The 16,866-nt window shown below is 43.7% G+C and overlaps 2 protein-coding genes across 2 annotated transcripts in view; one reads left to right on the forward strand and one right to left on the reverse strand.

Moving 5' to 3' along the window:
- The window catches only part of ANKRD6 (ankyrin repeat domain 6), a 33,217-nt gene extending 20,513 nt beyond the window's left edge, over positions 1-12,704 (forward strand). The window contains 14 exon segments of the mRNA XM_066315139.1: positions 360-458; positions 1,381-1,479; positions 3,065-3,163; positions 3,400-3,477; positions 4,268-4,372; positions 4,622-4,759; positions 4,989-5,165; positions 7,153-7,305; positions 7,870-7,985; positions 9,639-9,708; positions 9,710-9,938; positions 11,060-11,455; positions 11,458-11,537; positions 11,539-12,704. Of these exon segments, the coding sequence (XP_066171236.1) occupies positions 360-458; positions 1,381-1,479; positions 3,065-3,163; positions 3,400-3,477; positions 4,268-4,372; positions 4,622-4,759; positions 4,989-5,165; positions 7,153-7,305; positions 7,870-7,985; positions 9,639-9,708; positions 9,710-9,938; positions 11,060-11,455; positions 11,458-11,537; positions 11,539-11,601 (1,902 nt within the window). The 3' untranslated portion in view covers positions 11,602-12,704.
- A 2,215-nt stretch (positions 12,705-14,919) lies between these two features.
- On the reverse strand, positions 14,920-16,741 carry LYRM2 (LYR motif containing 2). The gene is made up of 3 exons (XM_066315140.1): positions 16,687-16,741; positions 16,393-16,533; positions 14,920-15,474 (listed from the first exon to the last, which is right to left on the reverse strand). Exons 1-3 carry the CDS (start codon positions 16,729-16,731, stop codon positions 15,394-15,396), a joined length of 267 nt encoding a protein of 88 aa, XP_066171237.1. The 5' UTR covers positions 16,732-16,741; the 3' UTR covers positions 14,920-15,393.
- Between the last annotated feature and the right edge of the window lie 125 nt (positions 16,742-16,866).

Consider the following 16,866-nt stretch of genomic DNA (forward strand, 5'->3'; position numbering starts at 1 on the left):
GTGTCTGTGCATGGGGGAAACCCAAAACACAAGAATTGCAGTTCTTTAAATTAAATATTTAACACTGCTGTTTGAGACTAATGAATGAGACAGCTTCTAGAGTTTTTTCTTCCTGTAAACAGATTTGACCAATGCAGATATCATTATACTGTCCTATTTCTGCCTTTATTATATCCCAGGTAAGCCATTGCCAGAATGAAGTGGGGATTGCAGTCTGCGGGTTCATTCATCTCATGTCTTTGGGAAAACAACAGTTTCCCACCCTTGGGTGGATCTTTGTGTGTGAAGAAGGTTTTATATTTTAATGCTTATGTTCAATTTCTAAATCTGGCTTGTATATTTTGCTGTATTTTTCTAAGGCAGGTAACACACCTCTTCACCTGGCTTGCCAGAATAGCCATTCCCAGAGTACTCGTGTTTTGTTACTTGGAGGATCTCGAGCAGACCTCAAAAATAATGTGAGTTTTGGAAATAACATGTTCATTTTTGTGTGACTTTGTTTTAGGTATATTGTTTTAACTTGTAGAAATACTCAGAAAGTCTTTAAGTGATTATTTTTGTTATAAATTATATTGAAAAAACCCCACTACCCAACCATTGCATTTCATCATCAAAAAACAGGATTGTTTTTTGTAGGACTGAGTGATGCACTACTTGTACCCATTTCTTGAGTAAGGATAGAAGGAACCAAATGGGGTTTTGCTGTTGCACAGACAATGTTGGAAGGCTTCAGGTCTGCAGATCATATATACTGTGTGTCAGTCTGTCAAATGAAGTAGATTCAAGGTGGCTTCAGTTTCAGATGGCTTTCCTCCTATTTTATAATGATTCTGGCATGAAAGATAAAGAAAAAAACAATCTGCAAAAGGAAACCAGATATTTTTTCCCTGCTTGATGATGAAGTGGGCAGAGAAATGGAAACCTGTGGGGTTTTGTGCAGCTCCCAGGCTCAGCTGCACAAGTGCCACCCTTCATGGGAATGCTGCTCTGGCTGCCACTCATGTTTTCTATATTAGGTGGAATCCTAAGTTGAGATTCCAAATTGCATTGGTTTGTGGTTCAGAAAAACAGATTTAATGGGAAAATATAACTAACTCGGGGTTTGTAGTGCCAGTAAAAGGGCATTTTGTTTTTCCAGTGTTTCCCATCAGTGGTTAAAGAATTTTTACTCTCACCTTGCCTGACCCCAGCTCATGCTAAACTTTCCCACCCATGATAGCAGATTTTGTACTGCAGAGAAGACGGCATTGCTGTTCTGTGGAGGTGTGTGGTGTTTACTGCTCTTTCTGATTCAATAGGATTATTTCATCCCTGAACATCATGACAAGTACAGGCTTTCTCACTGTGATTACATGCTCAGAGCTTTGTTTCTGTTTGCAGGCAGGAGATACCTGTCTGCATGTGGCTGCTCGTTATAATCACTTGCCCATCATTAGGGTGCTGCTCAGTGCTTTCTGTTCTGTCCATGAAAAGAACCAGGTCAGTGCATGAACCTCATTGTGACTCTGTGCCCTTTGCATATGGCCAGTTGTTGGGAAGAGGAATTCCTACCCAAGTAATCCCGCTTCACTCTCTGTCTTCCACTGTACCACCAAATGCCTAAGCTTTTAAGAATAGTCTTAAAGTAATGGCATATCAGTGGTTTATTATTTTGCCATTGCATTTGCATTATTTCTTTAAAGCATTGCTTATTTATGAGGTGATTTAATGATCTTATAGCCATTATAGAGACATTGTGAAGCACAACTCACTGACATTTAGATGCTATTAAAGTGCGAATTCCTCTGGAATACTTTTCTTTGCTGCACTTTGCAGCAGGGGAAATTAAGAGGACATAAAAGTGAAGACAAAGCATGCTCTAAATTCAAGGTAATGATCAGTCCAGCCTAGGATTAATCATCCATAGTTGTTTTATAGGAAAGCAATTGATTGCTGTACCCATAGCATAGCCTAATTGGGTGGTAGAAGGGAATGAAATTAGCGCATTAAAACGTGTTAAATCTGCTAAATAAACATATTATGTGGTGCTTAACCACATTTTCTCATGTTCCTGGGAAATCTTCCATGTGTAGTTGAGGATCATAAAGATGTTTTCTGAACTGTACATTTAATGTTCTGTCTTCACTATGAGATATTACAGCAAACAAAATGGGTTTCAGCATGTTAAATCTACTGTGTAATTTTATTTGGAAATGAGTTTTTTAAGTTGCAAAATGAGCCACTGAATATTAAGATCAACTAGTGTGAACCTGGCCCAGAGAGACATCCCTTTCCTTCATTCCCCAGCACTACCTGAAGTTGTTCCATATTTGCCCATAGAATGATTTGATTTAGGAGTACACCTCATCTAAGTTATCAACAGGAACTAGTCCTGAGGAAATCTAATTTTATGAAGGCAAAATGCATGATCAGGGGGACAGGAAGGCATTATACACACATGTCCAGTCTCACCTGAACAGTTGCTGGCTCTGTTACCAGTGCCCAAATCTGATCATGGCTGTCTTCACCTCACTGCACCAGGACAAGGGCAGGGCAGTGTGTTAGTGCTGGACCCAGATTGCTTCCTGGCTCTGATCCCAAATCTGTTTTTCCTGAGGAAACCTGTGAAGAGCATGCCAACCATCTCGCTGCCGGTACTTACCTGGGTATTTCTGAGTAATGTGATACATGACCACCTGCACACCAAATAATCAAACCGGGGGGGAAAAAAAAGAAGAGAAGATTGTGGTGGGAAAACTTGTTCTACCCTCAGATGTCGTATCCATTTACTGGAGGTAGAGCTGGGCTGTCTCCAAGCTGCATCATGTGTCACTTGGTTTAGATAAATCAGATCACCAGCATCCCAGCTGCATTTCTCAGACTGAAGTAGCTCCTTGCCCTCTCCTGTCATCTTCCTCTCCACTCAGTCATTTTTTATTGACTAGGCCTTATTTAAGCCTAGTTGTTGCATCACCAGGTGTAGGTTTTTTCATGTCTGAGCACACACACTGAAGAAGTGTGGATTCTGTAGGGTGAGACCCAAGGACTAGTGTCACAAGTTTGTTTTCTGCTTTCTGACTTGCAGGCAGGGGATACTGCACTCCATGTAGCTGCTGCTCTAAATCACAAGAAGGTGGTGAAGCTCTTGCTGGAGGCAGGGGCTGATGCATCCGTTGTCAACAATGTAAGCAGGAGACAGAGTTTCTTTGGTATTGTATATTAATGTAGAGTCCCTTCAACATTCCTCATAGGCTTAGTAGAAGATATTTGGTCGTGAAGTGTTGAATTATATCTGAGTAAATTAATGCAATTAGTCACTTTACTCTTATGCACAGAGTATATACTGAACTTGGTTAGAGAAATTCCATGTGTCCAGTAGCTTGTGTTTTGAAGGAAATGCTGTTTTCTTTTTTCTCTCAGGCAGGCCAGACCCCTCTAGAGGTTGCCAGACAGCACAATAACCCCGAGGTTGCGCTCCTACTCACTAAAGCATCACAGGTACATTATGCATCTCTCCCCAACACACACATATACATGGAGCTGAGGCCGCTTAATATTGGGAGGCTGCATCCCCTGCTCCTTCTGCTGTGAAAGGTTCCTACATTTCTGCTGGCATTGTGGGCTGGGCTGAGGTCTATTGGCATAGAGTCTTTCAGCCCCCAAGGTGAGCAAGGTGGGCAGATTAAGCCTCAGCATGAAGTGCTGTCAGAGGTCCCTGTGTCGTGACTGGCAGAGGGTGGAGCAGTCAAGAGGCACTTGTTCCCTGCAGTGGCCCAGGGGTTAGAAAGTTCTGTACCCAGAAGCTCCTGAGTTGTGTGACTCTGCTGCCTGCCTCCGGCATATCCCGTCCCCAGAAGGGTGGTTAGCACTGGAAGGTGCTTTGCAATGGGGACAAAATGTTAATATTCTGTTGTGTGAAATGCTGCAATGCTCTTCAAGCCAGAAGGCAGGAGGGCATGAGACCGGGAACAATCCTTGCCCTCCTCCTCCTTCTCACTTCTGCATGAAAGGGGCTGGGCGCTTGACTTGGGAACCAGCTCAAGGACAGCAGAGGAGGTGCTCACCCTTCTAGGGGACAGCAGAGAACCCCAAAAGACTGAGCTCAGTGCTGGTGTGTTTTCACAGCCATAAACACCCACGTTGCTTGGCTCATCAGTGTCCGTCTGGCAGTGCACTCTCCTTTATCCGTAGCCTTTCAGACAGGCAAGGAAAAGGTCTGCTCTATTACTTGTCTTCTGTGGTAGGAAAGAGCATGACATCACTGAGTAACAGTGTGGTCTATCTTCAGGTCTCGCGTTTTAACCGTGGGAGAAGCCTGAGGAAGAAGAGAGAGAGACTGAAGGAGGAAAGGAGGGCTCAGTCGGTGCCACGGGATGAAGTGGTCCAGAGCAAGGTACAGCCTGGCATTACCAGCTGGATCTGCTGTGATGAGGGACTGTCACAAAAACACACTGAGTACTCAGACTATTTGGAGCCATCACTTGTTCGTGGCCCCAGGAGCTGCCCGAGGCAGTCTGTTATGCACTGCTGCTAAAGCATTTCCCACTCACACCTGCAGAGCAGCTTAAAGCTGGGCAATCAAAGAGGCTTCTTTTGCCCATCTCTGCAACTTTTCTGAACTCCCTGTCTTTACTTCAAGCAGGGCAGTGTCTCAGCCGCTGACGACACACCAAGCAGCGACCAGCCTCCAGAGAGGAAGAATAATGTGAAGGATAAACCCCGGTCAGCCTCACCAGATCCCAAAGGGAAAAAGAGCAAAAAGAAAAAGCCAAAGGAAAAGGTATCAGTAGATTTAAAACAGCAGAGAGAAAGAAGGGATAACTGTTCAGAAGTGGTGTGGGTCCCTTCGGCGTGTTGGGGCAGCAGCCCCACCATGCTCCTGGGGTGGAGATAGCCTTCAGATGAAAGTGGTTTTTGCTGTAATTGTCACCATTCATTTGTTCCATTCCCACCAGGAGGAGTTTACCAAGGTGCTCATATAGGCAAAACACTGTGTGTATGTTATGCAGGTTTCAGCACTCTCGGACCCCATCTCCCCAGCTGATCAGCAGACACTCCCTCAGCCCCAGAAGAACGTGCCTAAGCGCAGGAGCAAACACCACTGCTCCTCTCCACCCCCACCCCACGAGGTCCGAGCCTACCAGCTCTACACACTCTACCGAGGGAAGGACGGGAAGGTGATGCAGGTGAGCCATGGCCCTCACAGCAGGACACAGCCTGTGGAACTGGGACACGGGTAATGGATGGGAAATACGCTCCACTAACTGTACTCTCAGGGGCATGAAATCATGACTTGGGACTGGTTTTCCTTGCTTGGGCTTCAGCTGCATTTTGGCCTGAAGTCTGGCAAATAAGTTGGTTTTGTGCCAGTTAAAGAAGACATACTTAAGTAGTTTTGATCTGAAAAGATAAGGGTGAACAGTGATTGGAAGTGACAGGAAAACTTACATTATATATTTTGAAACATGAAGAGTTCTGACAGGAGATGCAAGGAAATTTTCCAAGGAAAAGCAGTGTGTGAGTACAAAAAGCTTACTACTAAACCAAGAGGCTGAGTAAGCTCAGTAGATTTTGTTCCAATTCTTTCAGGGTTTTGCAACATGTCTTTGGGTATTCTATGTTTACTGGGGGTAGGATTTCCATAGAAACTGGTAAACAAATAAACCTGGAGCTACCAAGCCATGTGCATTTATTTCGGTGTGGAGAATAATACTTTAGTCACTTTATTACACAATTATTACCAGTAGACATTTATAAGAAAGCATAAAAACAGTCATTAAATTATCCTGTTGACACTGTAGACATCTGTATTGTTGTTTTCTTAATAATGCCCTCCTCTACTCCTGGAAGGTCTGTCCTTTTATTTCCTTAGCTTCTCACATCCATCCATCAGCTCTTGTTAGTCCCTTCCTGTAGTTCAGAATTTCAGTAGAGTCTGAAGACCATTCAAGTCAGATTTCAAAGGTATAACTGGCTGTTTACTGCTTTCCAGCCTCTCCATGAAATCTTTGAGAAATTTCCAGACAGGGGCACTATGGAATTATCTCATAGCAGACATCAGGAAGGCTTGGGGACCTTTCAGCTATTAAAGGGATAAAGGAGCAGAGAGGTGCAGAAGGACTTGGGGAGCAGAGAGGTGCAGAAAGCATATAGAACTTGTATACAAATCTCATCTATTCACAAAGATTAGCTTAATAGAGCTAGACTCCCATACAGTGTTTCCTGAAATACATGACACTCCTCTCTCCTTTTCAATTTTGTCTGTCTTCTTTGATGCCCTGAGGCCATGAATAGCAAACATAATTTCTGAAGTACCTGTACTTCTGAAGGTTTTTTTTCGTACTCAGCAAACCACCCACCTTTCCCTGCAAAGGGAATAATCCCCAATTTATGAAACACTGCTGTGTGGCTAAAGAAGAGAGGGAGGCTCCTCTGCAGACAGATTCAGAGCAGCTTCTCTGGGTTACTGGCATAGCCCCTGAAAGAGCCAGTTTCTCCCTTTGGGCTGCAGAGGAAACTGCAGAGGTTTAGCTGTCCTTGCTTAAGGGAGTCTTTTGTGACCATCTCCCTGAGAGATTTCAATGTGGTCAGTGCAGCTGCCCTTGCACAGGGACCACAGGGACCATGGGATGGTGTCACATGAGTCAAAGGCAGGCGAAAGAAGCAGCCAGCAGGCAAGGGGCAGCTGAATGCCGGGAGGGGGAGGGCAAACAGAAGCAGTGAGGCCTTGCCATTCAGTACTGAAAAAGGACAGAGCACATGATTGGTATTAGGTTAAAAACCAAATTCACACAACCCACACACGTCCACAGAATCAGATTCTGTTGTTACAATTGAGAATTACTGCATGGAGACACAGGGTGTAGGCCTGTGATGTGGTATTCCCGCAGCCAACACACAGGGTCTGAGCTCAGTGCTGCTTGTAGCCCCAGTGAAATCAACACTGCTGTGTTAGGGTGTGTCCATACGCATCAGATCAATCCTTGTGTAGCCTGTGCTTTTTCAACTAACAGCCCACTTGCTGAGGTGCTGTAAAATACTGTCAGGAGGGTGAGATACAGTACATGGGATAGAAGAACCCAAACTGACTGAAAGAGGCTGTGATAATGTTCAAAGTAAGCTAAGAGGGTGGTGGGGTGTAGCAAGTGAATGTATCATCATCACTCCTTTCAGGCACCCATAAATGGATGTCGGTGTGAGCCCCTGATAAACAAACTGGAGAATCAGCTGGAGGCAACAGTGGAAGAGATAAAAGCTGAGCTTGGGACAGTACAAGATAAAATGAATATTAAGCTGGGCCAGATGGAAAGCAAAACTCAACATCAAGTAAGAACATGACCTGAAGTTCTGCTTCCCTATATAATTTAGAAACATATCCTAAATTTAATTAATATTTTTGTTGTAATTATTCTTTTTTTTTGTTTGTTTGTTTCTTGTGTTGTAAAAGCAAACCTGAACTCTAATATTCAAGTCCAGGAACTGTGAAATTCCACTGGGAACTGATGCTGCAAACTAGGGTCTTGAGAAAAAACACATTTAATATGTTAAGTGGCTTCTGGTGTTTAGACAGCAAATCTTAAGGGCTTGAGCCATTAAAAGGGAAAGAAGGCAGCCCTATGACTGGTCAGTTCATAATTCTCAAAATCTCTCTTGCTGAATTATGTTTGTCTTGAGAATCAAGGTCCTCTAAATTACTTTTTATTTTTTATTTAAGAGTTATTCATTGGTAATTTTGTGATTGAGCCTCTTTGCAAGCTACATCTAATTGTAGTTGGCAGCATTCCTAGAAATGAAGACTGAAAGCCAGACTGCACTTTGATTTACAGGGTTCACAGATGGGAGTCTGGTTTCTAACATGATGATCTCAGCTGAACAGTGTTTTCCCCACAGCTCCGAGTTCTGGACAAGCTGATGGCCGAGCGACTGTCGGCAGAGAGGACAGAGTGCCTCCACCGCCTGCAGCAGCACACGGAGCTCGAGAAGAGTGAGGGGGAGAAGCGGCAGGTAAGGCTTGAAACAGCCACTCCCTCCTAGTCCATCCCCTGGTAGGTCAGCTCGGGAGTTTCCTGTCAGCATGAGAGATGTGTCACATCTGTTCAAACAGGTAAAAGAGCTTCAAAGACCAAATTATTCCTACCCACCATCTTAGTCACTAAACCAAACGTATGAAGTTTTTGCATTAGAAATGAGGAGTGTGAAATCCAGTCCCACTGCTGTAATTTAATTTGGCGTGTCTCTAGTGTGGGATCTGCAACAGAATACCATTCTTCTAACATAGTGATTTGCAAAAATTCCCAGCACTAAATTTTTCACAGTTGTGCTTTCAGCTTTTGCTTCATTAGAGGACATATGCAGGAACATATCCAAATAGTAAAAAAGGCTAAGATCTGTGTTGTTCCTTCTCATCCATTTGGTTATGGGCCCTGGGAATCTCTCCCTTCTTCTCAATCTGATCTTTTTTCCCCCATGTAATAAAAGGCTGAAGTTCTTTCCTCTGATGTTAGCAACACAGCACCATCTCCAAGCTCTATTACTGCCAGTAGGAAAGTCCTTTTTGTGTGCTTGTTCAACCAGCAGTACAAGAACAACTGCTTCCGTAGAGATCCAGCTCTTGCCCTTCCAACTTTGCAAAAACTCACCATTTAAAAGCTGCTGAAAAATTTGTGTTCCTCCATTCACACAGGTGAATCTAAAATACAGTTAATTTTCTCATTACTGGTATTCTTCAAAAAAACTGAGTAATACACTTTGTGCTAGGAAAACATGAGTGTTTGTAAGACCATTCCAAATACTTGTAAAAAGACTGACAGCTGTGATAGTCCTTGCAAACAATACAGATCAAGATACTTGGGTCTAACCAAACTAAGACAAATTTAATTTTTATTTCATAAGAGACATAAGTATTTTATTAGTTTCTGAACATCTAGGCTTGTGCTCCATTTCCTTGTAATTTCCATTTAAGACACAAGATGCTGAAGTGATACATCAGTGAACTGAATTAAGTGATGTCAGCTGTCCTGCTCAGTTTGGTCTAATTGAAACATCTGAAAAAAAAGAATTGGGCTTTACTAAACACACTGACTAGCGCCTGACCTAAATTCATGATGTTATATGAACAACAAGGTGAAGAAAGCTACTCTGATTTTAAATTATTAAATGCATCTGTAGCTGACAATTATTAAGCATCTGTGTAATCTGAAAGCTGTTACTGATTTATCATTTAGTAGGGGGACTAACCTGTATCACTGAATGAACAGAGAAGCAGTGGTTGGTAATTGTATAAAAGCTGCCCCCAGGAGTGTCTAATTTGAATTTCACTCTTAAACATGACCATGTGGTGTTCCTTGCACTTAAAAATACCATTGGCTGTATGATTAAACAAGTTATCCCTGACAAGGACTCAGAGTTTCACTGGAGTAGCATATTCATATCTAAGAGGTGGTAGCTTGGACTAAAGAGACTGCCTTTCATAAGCTAGTGCACAGTTCTCCACCTTTTATGATCTGCAATCCTTTAAATATTCCCAGTGGCAGCATGCACATCTGAACAGGGGACTCTAAGCCCACAGATACCCAGCTTGCTTCTCTTTGTCCTTGCCACATGTCCTCAGCAGCCCAGGAACCATAGAATTATGTAATTTACAGTCTCTTTCTGATAGATTCCTTGGTTGATGAGCTGAAGACCTGGTGCCTGTTGAAGATTCAGAATCTGGAGCTCAAGCTTTCAGGAGGATTCCAGGTCATCAAGACCAAAATCAACTTTGTCCACTTGTGAGTCTCTCACTGAGGACACTGGATACTGACAACAACCCCACAGTGCCAAGGACTGTAAAGCCAACCAGCCTGTGCTGTCAGAGGGCTCCCACCAGCATTCCTATATCACACTTCCAAATAGCCTCTTGGAAGATGGGGGAAGGAGCAGAGTCCAGATGCCAGAACAAAGCTTTGGGCAGCACTTTTGTGTTAAACAAGATGGAGCACTGGGTACAACCATGCCAGGTACTTAGCTGTCATATCCATTCAAGGGAAGCTCATTAACTCAGGGGTACTTGCATTATACTACTACATCATTCTGGCGGTTGTGCTTTCCCCCCCTCCATACGCCTAATGTTTTGGGATTTGAATACACTTCAAGGCAGCCACTGGAATATTTTAAAAGGTGGCTGGATGGAATTCCAGTGACTGTTCCTGATGCTTCCATTATGTCTTTGAAGCAAAAGTCCTTTGGTGCTTTGAATAATTCTTGGCCCTAGAAGCTTCTGAGAGGAATAAAAAAGAGCAGAACAGCCAGGTGTCCCCAGCCAAGTAGAATGCTATCTGAGCCCTGGCTTCTGTAAATTATATGTGTATATGTGTATGTCCCCTAAATACTATACAAAGTGAACAGACATGGATGCCCTTCAAATAGAAAGGCATATAAGAGATCCTGTGGTGCTTGAGTGTAAGCTATTGTGCATTGGAACAGTTCAAAAGCATAGAAATTATGTGTGACCTTTCCAAAATCACTGGGACTTCAAGTTTTGTAGAAGCAGGGAGTTCATAAATTAGCAGACATAACCTGCTTTGGAAATCTAGACTGATGCTTGTTACACGTCCTTCTGATGAAGTCACAAAATCACAAAATTGTTTGGATTGGAAGGGACCCTAAAGATGATCTTGTTCTAACCCTCCTGCCATGGGTAGGGACACCTTCCACTGTACCAAGTAGTTCAGGGCCACATCCAGCCTGGCCTTGCACACTCCTGAAGATGAGGCAACCACAGCTTCTCTGGATAACCTGTGCCAGTGTCTCACAGTGAAGAATTTTTCACTAATATGTATGTCCTTTACCTGTTGTCCATCTGTAGCCCCATAGCTGCAGTGCAACACCTCTCTGCCTGAGCCAGCTTTTCTCCTTAATGATTTTCTATTACATCACCTGACTGAGGATGTGATAAACTAATATAAGCCTGTACCAGGTACACACAAAACCCCATCATTCATCAAACAATGAGGTCTTCTGAGTGCTAAAATAAATGCTCAGAGCTTTTCTTAATATATTGTCTATAATTTATAATTATTCTGTAGGTACAGAGCAACAGGCAGGGCTGGTGGACCAGTTTCTCCTGCCCCCGCTCAAGATGTCAGGCCAAAGGACAAAGCTGTGAGTGCCAGCACGTTCCACAGGTTCCAGCAGGAGCTGCCCTCCTCCGAGCTTTCGGGCTCCAAATTAAGACACGTTAAAGTTCAGGCTGCTTTGCAGCCAGTGACTGAACCTGCAAAGACTGAACCACAGAGCGGCTACTTCATTGACAAAGGAACTCAGACGAAAAAGTCCAGCAAAAGTGGGCAGTCGAGGCACAAAGCTCTGCACCATTCTGGGGCACAGCAGGGCCAGGAGCAGCAGCCCTCAGCCCCGCCTGCCCCTCCCCTCAGAGACACCTCCCAGGCCCTGGAGATAACGCAGTACTTCTTCGAGGCCGTTTCCACGCAGATGGAGAGTGGTACGAGCGGAAGATAGAAGAAGCCCGGAGCCAAGCGAACCAGAGAGCGCAGCAAGACAAAGCTGCGCTCAAGGAGGCACATCAAATGCTTAGAAGAGGAGCTGAGCAAATTAAGGACTAAGGTGCAGAAAGAGAGCTAGCACCTGCCAGGCAGGTAATCAAGCAACAGGACTCATTTTGGAACCTGCTCTATGGGAATTTGGAATACTGATAGATATTTGTAGTGCCTGTTACATCCAAACACAACACTCTACTTCAGGAGTTGAAATAACTTTGGAAACTCCATATCGGAGGAGAGTTCATATGCAAACTATATTGGTAACAAAGAGATGCTGCAGATTAGATCCTTTCTTTGTTATTTCCAAGAGTCTGTCAATATTGCACTCTCAGTTTCCAGATGCTGCTTGAAACCAAACTGCATTAGTAACCAAAACTGCTTTCTGAAAAGGGAATTCCCTTACTTCCACACAGGACACAGACTAGAGTTCTACTGTATGCCACATGTAAACATGTTGTGATACCAGTGCTGAAATAAATCCAGGATGTTTGAAAGCTTTTGACATAATTACTTAGTGATGAAGGGCTATTGATCCTATTTTAGATACTCCCAGGGTCTCTCTCTAGTCAGTGGAGGGAAGCTAAAGAACCCACTCCAGTTACAAGCCCAAGCAGGTGACAGATGCAGGCTTCCAGCTGGGAGAGGGCAGGCCACCACAGAGGGAGATGCTAAAGCGACTCATCCCATTAGGTACAGAGGCTCAGCTACCACTTTGCTTTTCTCTGGGTTTTCCATTATTAAAACAAGTGCTAAATCTGATTTGTCTTTTTAAAGTTGTCCTGCTTGCAGAGCTCCTTGTGGTTACACTGCTGTGGGCTGTACTCCAGTAACTTGACTGACAGCTTCAGTTTAGGGCATGGATGGCAAATATTTTACTGTAACCGTAGGTCTGTTTGTTAGGTTGAATGTTTATATAAATCTATTTTCCTTCAAGCAGGAAATGGTTGAATTGTCTACTGTTGAAGAAGCTTGAAAAGGTCCTTTATGTAAGGAAGTGAAAGCTTGGCTCCTGTATTCAAATGTTTCTTTTTCTGCAGTCAGCAGTCAGGATTTTTTCCCAGGCACCTTGTCCAGACGGTCTACCTTTGTTCCTCTGAATGATTCTCCTCTTTTTTTTTTCCCTTCTGTCTCCAAAAAGGAGGCCAGGGCCCTGGTGAGTCTACAGGTTTTAGGACAAACAGTCCCCACAAACGCACTCAACATTTTTAAAAGTTTTATCGATGTGTTTTGTTACAAAATCAGAACTTCCATTGACCAGTGTTGTCATGCAGACAGACTCCAAACAATCTCAAGGCACTGTAATTATTGCCTCTGCACATTTAGTGTTTCCTCCTTACACCTCTGAGAAGGCTCCATCAGATTCTGCTAGAAAAGTAACTTCACTTACCAGATCATGATAGAACAACTGTTCAAAATCAGTTCCAACACAGGATGGTACTGTTATGCCAAGGTAAAAAATACTTTTTTTTCTGTACTAAGGAGCTCTAAAATCAATATAAAAATACCTTACAGTGTTGAAGAACGCCATTCACTAATTAGTAATTAAGCTTTTGTCTTCTTAGCAGATGTATAAAGCAAAAAAAGTCATATAACAATATTTTAAAGTTCCTATTAATGCACTATCACAACAAGAGAAGTGTATCCGCAGCTATGGAAATACTAGTTTTCTTGCTTTGACTTCTGTAGTCTAATATAGACACTTGGGTATGTTTACAGTTTGTTTAAGCTTACAGTAGGAATGCAGAAGCATGCTGTTGAAGTTTTGTATCACCTGGATGAAGTTTATGTTTTGCCAAGCAATTAAAGTAAGTGTTGCTCAGAAGCGTGTGGTGTAACATCTTCTAGCCACAGAAAACTGACTCGCTTGACTCACAAGGGGGAGCAGAAGATTGGACTTCAACTTCTTTTTGTTTGTGGTTATAAAACACAGAAATGAAGCCTGCCATGTGCTGAGGGAGGCTGCAGGGGCTGAGTGCTGTCGGTTGGCTGGTGCAGGTGCCCCTTTCAGAAGCTGTGTATGGATCACACACATGGTCCTGAACTTGCCCAAGCTCAAGGGAGAGGCTCTGGCTTTAGCTCTGCTACCCATACAGACGACACCGGACCACACTCATAGGTCGCAGTAATGTAAGTAAATCTAAATAATTACCAAGTAATCTAAGGCAGTAACCAGGCTGCAGGTTAATGATTTTAGAGGTTTTCTGAAGCCAGTGAGTGTATAGTAAAGAGAGGCATTTTCTGCTAATTCCTTTCTGTACTCCTCCCTTCTTCAAAACTGTGAAGGACTTTATGACAGGTGTGATCTACCTACCTTTCTCTTCAGGTAAATTTCCTTACCCTCCCAGGCTGTACTTGGGACTCTTTTAAGGCTTCTGGCTGGCAACTTTATCTTGGCAAGCCCCCAGAGCAGTGGAGATGAAGGGCAGCAGCACTCAAGAGGTGAGCATCTGTCCAGGGCCCTGTCTGTCAATCCTAGCTCTGGATTACACAGCCTGGAAATGTACAAACGTACAAAGGGGGTAATGCAGGCTCCGGGCTTAGAAAGGCAAGTACCATGGTGAGGCAGCAGGGCAAAGCCTCCTGATTATGGAACAGAAATCCAAGCACTGGCTGAAGGGGAAGGGAGGGCTACTGTGCTAACAGCCAACATTGGCTATGGCTGTTCAGTCAAAATACCTTTCTTAGCACCACTTAACATGAAAAATAAATCCCCAACATGAAAATGTTCTGTCAGTCTGTTAATGAAGCATTTTTAGTTACATATTTTTCACTGACAGATTGAAGCTCAGAGCCTTCAGTCTATACAAATCTGAACCATAGCTCCTGCTCCCAACTGGGATCGTTCCTCCTGTAGCCTGGAATTCTGTCATGTCCCTTCCCTGGTGCCAGTGGTGACACCTATTTACCAGATTTGCTGCCAGTGTATGCAGCTCAGCAACTCTGCAGAGAACCACCTTGAAAAGCAGAGGTGTTCCCTAAGGGAACTACAGTACCAGTGGGAGAGGGAAAAAGTTCCTGCATGTCTGCAATCACAACCTAAAATATTCAGGCATCAATCTACTGCTGCCTGTCTAGTTATGTGGAGAAAATCCCCAGCTCATCCGGGCATTTTTAAATCATATAAAAAAAAAAAATAAAGGATACACCACAGCTCAAGCAAAGTGAGAACAGTTGCAAGCTAACAGAAGTGTAGTAGTATAACATATGAATAAGCAACCACAACTTTTGCAGTTAGTATTTTTTACCTGTAATTCTTCTTTATATATTGACTTTTAATACTAGTTTGAAGGTACTTGGTAATAACATCCTGGGGCTAAAAATCTCCCATTTTCATAATAAAAAACTCCCCTTTCAAGTCATATTCAGCTACTACTGAAAATCAACATTTACACACAAAACATTTTTTAATGTTTGTTTGTTCTGGGCCAATTTATTTATCCCAAATTCTTTTTTTAATTACAATTTTTGGTGAAAATCCTCGGCACAGTACATGAAGAGCTGTCATTTTGAACATTACCAATTACAGCTACCACAGTAAAAGCACACAAAATAATCTGGCCTATATTATATTCCAGTGCAATGACATTAACACAGCTGTTGCAATTTTTGGTGCTTCTGCTTTTCCCACAGCACATGCTACATTATCCATGCAGTTCTTTAATGTCCTTTGTGTCCAAGTGATTTCCACTTCTGAAGGTAGCCAAACTGAGAAATGGATGGGGAAGGGGAAGAAACAAAACCCCCACTGTGGTAGATTCCTCCTCAAACATTACCAGGTCGCCAGCAAAGGCTGCCATTATAACCACATTCTGGGAAAATTTGAAACTGTGCCTATTTGCAACAGATAAAAATCCAACTGTCAACAAAATGAAGATCAGGATTTTGCCAGCTTAAGTGTTCTCTGAAGTTCCTGAAGTTGCATGTTGCCGTGAGTAATCATCATCCTGATTGCATCCTGTAAAAGAGAACAGAATCTAGTGAACTGTACATCTGTACACAGCATGAGTTTTACACAAGCACACAGACTTCTAATGCATTGAAATACATACAATTCTTACTGGCAGCACTTTAATTTACTTCTTTGTGTGACATAACACTGCTGTCTCTAAGAGGTTAAAAACCAGGTAAATCAATGGATACTTGGTTGTGGCTTTGCTTTAAAACTCTGTTTTTAACAGGATTCAAACTCCTAATAATGCTTTCTTTATGCCTGTGTGTGTATTGCCTTTGCAAGCCTGTAGTGAGAACACGGAGCAATATGGAGATAGGTTTTACAGAGCAGGTAGGTGTGAGTGTCTCTCAACATTATCCAAGGACTCTAAGGCTTTGTCTGCATAATGTCAGCCACCAATTCCTTGGGCGGCTGGCTAGAAAAGGGAATGAACTAGGACAGGAGAATACAAGACCCGTGAAGGTTTCTGCATTTCGCACTTGGTTTCAACATCCCAAACCCATTCGATTGTATTCTGCTTGAATATAGGTGAAATAAAGAAAGAAAGAAAACCAAAACCAAAACAAAAGTTTATAAAAAGCTTAAGCATTACTAAGTTTATGTAAGGCTACCATATATTCAATACGGTTTTCCTGATACATACTTGAGTAAGCAGAGTGTTTGTTTTTTAGCTTTTTTAATTCCAGATATTCTCTGGAAATTTGAGAAACATTACTGCTAGGTGGGGGGGGGGGGGGGGGGGAGGACAATAGTTAGAGATGCTGGATTACTTCTTCGCATAAATGAGGAATAGTAAGAGGGAGACTTCTCACCAGTCTGGAAGCGCCACCTACAAAAACAAACCCCCAAGACACAGGACAGGAGAGTGCAGTGACCATTCCCGAGGGCAGGCGATCCCAGCTGCGCGTTCCCGATCCTCACCTCTTCTGTAGCATCCTTATTTCTCCTGAATTCCTCCCTGGCCCAGTCCTTTAAGTAGCGGCGATCCTGCTCAGCAGGGACCTCCCGGATAGCCCGCAGGATCTTGCGGTACAACTGAAGGACCTGCTGCCGCCGCAGGAACTAGCAAGGAGAGAGGGAAGTCTGCCCGCTGCCCCAGGACAGTGCTGCGAGCTGCACCCTCGGCGCTTTGCTTCGAGGGATATTTAAACAAGCACCGAATCCCGCATCGTGTGTACAGGACGCAGCTCGCCCGAGCCCCGAGCCCGCCCGTACCTGCTTCAGCGTGAGCGCGCCCGGCGGCAGGCGCCCGGCCGCCATGACGCGGCCCCGCCCCTTCCCTGCCCCGCCACGGGGCCGCCCAGCCCGCCGCGCGCGGGCGGGGCCAGGCCGCCATTTCCCGCCTCACGCAGGGGTCGCGGCCGGCGTGCGCTCGCTCTGTTGATTTCTTAATTC

This window comes from Sylvia atricapilla, chromosome 3 (genome assembly GCF_009819655.1).
Source record: "Sylvia atricapilla isolate bSylAtr1 chromosome 3, bSylAtr1.pri, whole genome shotgun sequence".
NCBI lineage: Eukaryota > Metazoa > Chordata > Aves > Passeriformes > Sylviidae > Sylvia > Sylvia atricapilla.

Bases quoted from the DNA above. Each gene is read 5' to 3' on its own strand.
- LYRM2 (XM_066315140.1), bottom strand. From the start codon at position 16,731: ATGGCGGCCGGGCGCCTGCCGCCGGGCGCGCTCACGCTGAAGCAG. The intron at 16,534-16,686 runs GTACGGGCGGGC...TCTCCTTGCTAG, and splicing joins GCGCGCTCACGCTGAAGCAG to TTCCTGCGGCGGCAGCAGGT. The intron at 15,475-16,392 runs GTGAGGATCGGG...TCTCTTTTACAG, and splicing joins ATAAGGATGCTACAGAAGAG to GATGCAATCAGGATGATGAT.